General features: G+C 39.7%; 1 protein-coding gene across 1 annotated transcript in view; it reads right to left on the bottom strand.

The window, feature by feature from the left end:
* Positions 1-6,071, bottom strand: part of LOC108516552 (MORC family CW-type zinc finger protein 4-like) — a 22,119-nt gene extending 16,048 nt beyond the window's left edge. Inside the window, 4 exon segments of the mRNA XM_017854106.1 lie at positions 2,600-2,775; positions 4,160-4,214; positions 4,621-4,689; positions 6,022-6,071. Coding sequence (XP_017709595.1) covers positions 2,600-2,775; positions 4,160-4,214; positions 4,621-4,689; positions 6,022-6,071 — 350 coding nt within the window.
* Positions 6,072-8,076: the final 2,005 nt, after the last annotated feature.

The following is an 8,076-nucleotide window of genomic DNA, read 5'->3' on the forward strand; positions in this document are numbered from 1 at the left end:
AGCTCACTGCAAGCTCCGCCTCCCAGGTTTACACCATTCTCCTGCCTCAGCCTCCCGAGTAGCTGGGACTACAGGCGTCCACCACCTCGCCTGGCTAGCTTTTTGTATTTTTTTAGTAAAGACAGGGTTTCACCATGTTAGCCAGGATGGTCTCAATCTCCTGACCTCGTGATCCGCCCATCTTGACCTCCCAAAGTGCTGGGATTACAGGCTTGAGCCACCGCGCCCGGCCTGGTGGAACCTATTCTTTATTGCAGGTCCTCTCCTTCCCTTGCTAGATTTGTGGGACTCACAAAGCTGTTTCCAGTGACACCTGTGGAGCTCCTGCTAAACTACCCCACTAGAACTTAAATGTGTTTTCTTGGATACCGTAGGCTTTATTTTATCTAGAGTTAGTAAGCTGAACTACATGACCCAAGGACCCTTATCAGCTTCCTATGCTGATAATAACAGAAGACCTTTGTAACTCTTGATTAAACCTTAATGTTTTCTCAGAAATCCTATATATTTTACTAGACTCTTGAGTAACTCCATTTTCTCCCATAAAAGGTAGTCTCAGCCCAATCAATGTGATTCCCTCAAAAGGGTAACTTGAAATGACACAATCATCATTTACTGATCTTATGTAACATATATGACATTAGCAACAGCAACTATCACATACCTCTTATGTATCTCTTTCTCTTAAAATAATTTTATTCTCAATAAATAAAATTACACATGAATGGTCAATGTACTTTACCTGTCCTCTACAGCCAAAACCTCACTCTCGATATAGCAATCTATAAAGACTCATATAAAATTCCAATAGAGACTGATGAAGTATGCCACCCAATGGAAGTTCTATTGTACTGCATTCATAAAATAAGTATATAAATTAGCATTTGTAATCCCCTTGAGGTTACCAAAACCACTACAGAGTTACAAAAGAAACACTGGAAAAAAAGGAAAAGTGGTCACAGTAGGGAAAGGATAGTCTTCAAAAGCAAAGACACCTGACACTCCAGCAGCAATGGTGATATATGAGCATCTCCAGGAGACCACGGTAAAAGGTAACAATGTGCTTCAAAACACTTAGCATTTACAGTGCACCCCTCCCAACCTAAAATGGGAGTTGGAAAAGTATGCATGGAAACGGTATAATTAGGCTCAAGCTCCTGAGACTAAGGTTGGATTCTATTTCTTATCCCATTGCTACAAAATTCAATCTTAGAAACTGCTTCTTAAATATGACTCAGATTCAACCACTACTTATTGAGTACCTACTATATTCCAAGGCACTGTTCTATTGTGTATTTTTTTTTTAAGAGATGAGATTTCGCTGTGTTGTCCAGGGTGGTCTTGAACTCAGAAACACGGAGAAAAGAAACCAACCAACCAGGAGTCACTTTATCCTATTATGTATTCCACTGACTATTCTACAATATGTTAAGAAGATATTCAAACTAAAATAGTCACTAAAGTTCACATCCCAACTGGGCATGGTGGCTCACTCCTATAATCCTGGCACTTTGGGAGGCTGAGGTGGGTGGATCACCTGAGGTCGGGAGTTCAAGACCAGTCTGACCAACATGGAGAAATCCCGTCTCTACTAAAAATACAAAATTAGCCGGGCATGGTGGCGCATGCCTGTAATCCTAGCTACTCGGGAGGCTGAAGCAGGAGAATCGCTTGAACCCGGAGAATCGCTTGAACCCAGGAGGGGGAGGTTGTGGTGAGCCAAGATTGCACCACTGCACTCCAGCATGGGCAACAAGAGCGAAACTCCGTCTCCAAAAAAAAAAAAAAAATTCACATCCCACTATATAATAGTCACATTACTGATGAACATAGACATTTCTACTATTAGAGAGCAACCCTGTCCCTGCCCTATATGGCTTGGCCCTACAAGAGTGAGAAACAGAATAGAGAGGAGAAAGAAAAGAGTCATAATTAGGAGTACTAAGTTCAGTCCCATGGCAGTAAACGGGCAGTCACATCCTTCAATGCTTTAAATACTCCTGATATGTAAGAAAAGAACAGTTATGCTCTTTCTTTTATGAAGACACAAAATAACACTGATGAGGTGCTAGAAGGTGAACAAGTAAAGTCCAATGCTAAACTTATACTAATAATTTATTATAGGAAACAACAAATGATAAAGCTTACCTAATGGCACAAATATATAATAGTTACTTTTATATGTGGCCAACATGTGCTAGGCCTATGAGGTCCCAGAGAACTTCAATATCCATACACTGAAGAAAAGGAACAATGCTTATCGAAACAACATTATCTTATTTGTGTAGTATTTTACACTTTTCAAATTTTGCCTATTATTTCACTTGCACAATTCCCAATATAATGTGAATACATGATACATAAAAAGAGCATCAGCAAATGATCACCTAAAAATTATAGACCTGATACAGCAGTTATATACCGAAAAACTGGAGGTACATGCAACACACAATTCTATCAACTTAAAATTGTGTTTCTACTTCTGAATTCCATGCTAGGCCTTAGAAAAAATAGAAACAGGGTAAAACATACCAGCTTACTCTACAGGAAAACAGACCCTAAAGCTTACTATTGATAAGAGATCATGCTTTTTAGTCACCTGGAAAACTGAAAAACACTGGAATCCAGAGGCTTAAGTTGAAGAGAAGGTGATCTGCTTTCTTCTCCACCAGATGGAAGCACACTAGGGCTATGAATTCCCTCATATCCAATTGTCTTGTTATTCAATCCAGCCATTTCTTGAATAGTAAGGATCTTCGGTGGATTACTGAATACCTAGAAAAGACAGAAATGATTTGTAAAAGTCTCAAATTCAAACCAAATGTCAAAGGATGAGTCAATCCTTTTGATGCTAGGAAAGAATTCTTGGCCAAATAAAAAGAAACCATTTCCTACACAAAACAAACAGTGCGCAGTAATGTACACTAGAACACTGAACCCAGGCATACTTAGTTATCAACCTTATCAGCTGGACACCAAACAGACCTCCCCCAACTTACTTACTGGCTCCTAGAATTATCCCATCCCCAATATAAACCCAGGCCCCCAATCACTGTCTAATTCTCTCTTGTGACCCAGTTTAAGGCTGAGTTTTCACTCCTCTCAGATGTGTGATGAGGGTAGGGATGGTGGGAAAATGCACTGCAGCAAGTGTCTGTGCCAGTTTGGGAGAAATACATGCGACAGACTAACATATATTCATAGTACACACACACACACACAGACATGCATCTGGATCCTGTGGGAGAGCCAGCTCATGAAAATAGTATGAATGATTAAGGTGAGGGAAAATATACGGGAGGTAAACTGAATGAGAACAGGGCAGTCCTAGGAAATCTCCCAATCTCTACATCAGACAATTAAACCAAGGCATTAGGGTATGAAACCTGATTATTCATATGCCTGGGTCTTGGCAGGATATCAGAAGAAGAGTTAGTATTAAATTGCCTCTATCCTCACCAGTCTGACCTACCCTGATTGAGTGGGTGGAAGGTGAATCTAACATGCGACTAGCAGATCTCTCTGGGAAAGAGGGTCAAGAGGGAAATCATGCAGAAAGGCATGGTTGGGAGGGTAAGATATATGGGTGCTATGGTGGCTGTCAGGAAAGGAGTGTCCCTGAAAGGACGGCCAACCTTATTGCACCCTTCAGCGTCCGGAGCTGGGCAACCATGTCCGAGAGACAGTGCTCCTGAAAATTCAAAACAGCAGAGTTTTTATAAAGCCAGCCAGCCTGAAAGCAGGGATCGGGGAGGAGTACAAAGAACCACCCCTTCTTCCCAAGAGGAAGGAGGAAGGGATCACCCCTGAATCCTAGAAGAAAAGAGACAGGAAAAGCAGACACTTAACAGGAGAAGCCTGTATGAGGATGGAACACAACCCTGAATATTCTGTGACATTGAATGTGACATTCATACTGTTCAGATTCAGTACTGAATCCAAATCTGGAAGATAAACGATTTGACTCTTCTCTTTTTGGTGATCTAAACATCAGTGACAGCAGAGCAAAGCAAAACCAAAACATTCGATGAAAAAAGACCACCAAAAGAAATGGTTTGTTATTTCTATGCAGCTTTCAAGATTGCTGCTTCCTTCAACTTATATTCTCTGCTGGGGAAAATGTTGTGTGAGAACGATAAGGGTGTACACTGCCTCTCACCTGGTGGTTCTCATTTTCCATAGGCATCTTCTTCTTCTCCTCAACAGTTTGTTCTCTAGGAGAAGACAAAAGTGCTATTTAATTCACTCATGAAACTTCTCAGTATGAAATGCACTGCCAATTGTAGATTTCGGTTATAATATTCCTTCCAAATAACAAATACTGTGAGCCTCATTGAGTAACTGAGGGTGCCTTTCTGAACTAGGTTACTGAAGTGAGATTTTAAGTGCCCCACCAGAGAGAGAGAGAGAGAAAGAGAGGAGAAAGACTAAATACAATCACTAGTTGAGACATTCAAGAGATGATTAGAAGGAATAAAGAACTGGGAGAGCCGAGAGGTGAAGAGGGAAATTATTTAAGAACCAAAAAAATTTCTCTCTTCTCAAAACTCCCCTGTCCTATAAGGAAGTGTCAAGCTACTCTACCCTATGATAGAGAACACCATCTCATGTATACTCAACTGTTTCTTAGCTTTGCTCAAGCACAGGTCTTCGTCAATGAGTTCTTGTTCCTCTGGAACAGAGCATCTCCTGCAGTATAGAGAAGAAATCATGCTTTGGAAAAAAACTGGGTCCTTCACTTTTACCTTTTAATTTCCTTACAACTATGCAGGCTAACAACTCTCTAACATTATAGAGTTCAGATCCCATTCAAATTATAAAACCTTGTTATATGTAAAGCATGAGAAAGAGAATTTTAGGAGTAAAAACTGAAAGGAGTACTAGAAAATACATTCAGTGGTCAAAAGTAATCCTAGAAACAAACAAAATTTAACAATAATTGGTAGCTATATTATACCCAGTTTATAAAAGGGCAAAGTGGCCTGCAAGGTTATGTTTCCTGTACTGAAAGATAAAGTATTCAAAAATGAGACTTCTAAGTACTCAGTTCCATATTCTAATTACACAATCTCATTTACTCTCCATGGAAAGATACTTATGCGTATCTAGAGACTATGAGGAAATGTTTGTATTTATAGACCTAATCTTTGTTCATTTAACTTCTTCAATTTTAGACATTTTCCCCTAAAATACATACCCATTTTAGCACCTTTCTATCAGTATTTATCTTGCAAGAAGAATTTTAAGAAAGTCACAGCTGAATTGAAGTACACTGACTTATTATGAACCTATATGACTACTGAGTCAAATTTTTAAAAACTTTTAAATTAAAGTTAATGCCCACAGATATGCCAGACGCTATTTAGATGTTGGATGTTGCAAGGAACATACGGTATATTAGGAAGCCAAACACACAAACAACACTGAATATACAACAGGTACAGGTACTACTGTAGAACACTGATTCCAAATACGAAGCATATAAAGAACATCATCGACTTGACCTGGAATGTAAAGTCCTTGGTCTCAAAGAGTTTACAACCTCCTGAAGAGCCAAAGCTCTTCAAAGATACATATGTGAAAAACATCCAAAAAGTACAAAACAATATGTGAACAAACGTCAATAATCAAATACCAGAGGAAAGCAGAGTAAAATAACTGTAAACTATGGTCAACAGGAAAAGCATCACACAAAACACTTCCTCCCCAGATGGATGTGATTAGGATAGACAAATGGAATGCGGAAAGTCATTGCAAGCAAGAGGAATGACACTATCAAAGTCACGGACATGAGAGTAAGCATGGCATGTGTAGGGAATAGTGAAGCCACAGGCCTGGCTCAAGTACAAAGTTTGTGTTAAGATACCATGAAATGTAAGGCTAGATAGGTAAGGTGGGGTCAGTTAGAACAGGGTCTTGAATGCCAGGCTGAAGGGTGTGAACCTGAGATGAAAAATGTTTTAGACTATAGAGATAAATCAGGAGTTACCTCGAGCATAAGATTGAATCCTGGAACCTTACCTGTACTTTGGATGGGAATTATAATAACAAAACCATCTTGCAGGTAACATGGATGGNTAAAACACATAGAATCATTTTGTTTGCTTCTGTCCAATCACGTAACAGGCTTAAAATGCATTTATGGGAGTCATAGAAGCACTGCCATTAAAACATCTCCCCCATTTCCCTACAGAGACTCCTTATTCCTTTTGTTTCCCTCTCAAGAAAACCCTTTGCTTATAATACTTCAATCAAAATTTTACAAGGTTGATATTCCCAAAGTTAATCTTAAAAAGTAATATAAATTTGATTAAATTTCATAACTAGAAATGGTGACTCCAGACAACAATGGGGTTAAATTAAGATAAAACTCTTCCAGAGTTCAACTCTTAAAATGCATACCCACTCCCATTCCCCCTCAGTTACCTACACTTTAGAGTGAATTTGTTTCTCTGAGAAAGAAAGTGGCCCTTATAATGACAGAAGTACTCAGTACCTAAGGTATAAAAGACAGGCTAGAGTGAGAACAAAGAAGGCTGGAGAAAAGACACACAAAGTAAGAAGAGGGGCACCTCAGCCAATTTCACTAACATGTAATTTAGCCCAGGATGAAATTTATGCATGTTATATTTACACTGCTCTTATACTAGATATTTCAACAGACTGGTGCGGTTCTTTTATGTCTTAGTTCAGTAATTTTCTTAACATCTTAAATTGTGCTTTTTACTTTCTTGTTGTTGTTGTTTCCTTTTAGACAGGGTCTCACTCTGTCTCCCAGGCTGGAGTGCTGTGGCACAATTTCAGTTCACTACAACCTCTGCCTCCTGGGCTCAAGCAATCCTCCCACCTCAGGCTCCCAGGTAGCTGTGGGACTACAGGCATGCGCCACCACACCCAGCTAATGTTTGTACTTTTGGTAGAGACGGGATTTCAACATGTTGCCCAGGCTGGTCTTGAACTCCTGAGATCAAGCAATCCACCTGCCTCGGCCTCCCAAAGTGCTGGGATTACAGGTGTGAGCCACCATGCCCTGCTTTAAAATACGCTTTTTTCTAAATATAAAAGTAATATAAGCTCAATATTAAAAGCTAGAAAATAGAGAAATATGTACAGAAAATAAAAGGCACTCATAATTCTACCACTGAAATACAATGCCCTCTTTTTTTTTAAAACCCTGTTTGAACAAAGAAAGTTTGTGCACATTTTTGGATCTACAGCTTCCTATTTCCTAGCTCCAGGCTGTTCCAGCCTTGCAACCTCTAAGCTGTAAGCTCAGGCCTGACCTCTGGTGTCTATGTATTTCTAGACAGCCACTGTTTTAGAGCCAGAGTCAGTAAAAAGCAGCTTCAGCAGTAGTGGGAGGGGAGAAGAAAGATGATATTAGCTTTGGTTCTACATGCATATGCACAGGAGAGTCTCTTGCAGGGTGCCAGTATTACTCTCTCGGGGATAGGCACGCTTAGAGGTAGCAACCATCTGTTTCGGGTTCCATGCAGATCATGGTATCATGGTAGATCCTTCAATCCAGGCAGATAGGAGAGGCTTTTAGCCATGCATTCAAGAAATAGGTAGCCAAGGCGGCTGTACTACATTCCCCTCATTGCATCCCTCCAGAAGAAAGCAGCAGTTAAGAACTTAGGTTTGGGGGACCTGATTTCGAACCTATATTCGAACCTTAGGTCTACCACTTGCTGCTTGTCTAACCTAAGGCAAGTTACTAAAGTTCTTGGTGTATTAGTCTCTACATCTATAAAGAAGTAACAATAATATCTAACAGATAAGGTTGTTGTGATGATTAAATAAATCACTGCATGTAAAGAACTTAGAACAGTGCCTGACATATAAGTAAGTGTTCAATAATTACCATTATTACAGTTCTGCTTCCAGCACACACACTCTCTAGCAGTATGTGAACATCAGTTTCACTGCATTAATCACTGCTAATTTGAAAGGCAAAAAATGGCATCTCATCTTAGTTTGTACTTCTTTGAAAACTATGGAGGATGGCCATGAGCTGACAACCATCTGATCTTTGACAAACCTGACAAAAACAAGAAATGGAGAAAGGATTCCCTA

This window comes from Rhinopithecus bieti, unplaced genomic scaffold (genome assembly GCF_001698545.2).
Source record: "Rhinopithecus bieti isolate Rb0 unplaced genomic scaffold, ASM169854v2 scaffold_38787, whole genome shotgun sequence".
In the NCBI taxonomy this organism is placed as follows: domain Eukaryota; kingdom Metazoa; phylum Chordata; class Mammalia; order Primates; family Cercopithecidae; genus Rhinopithecus; species Rhinopithecus bieti.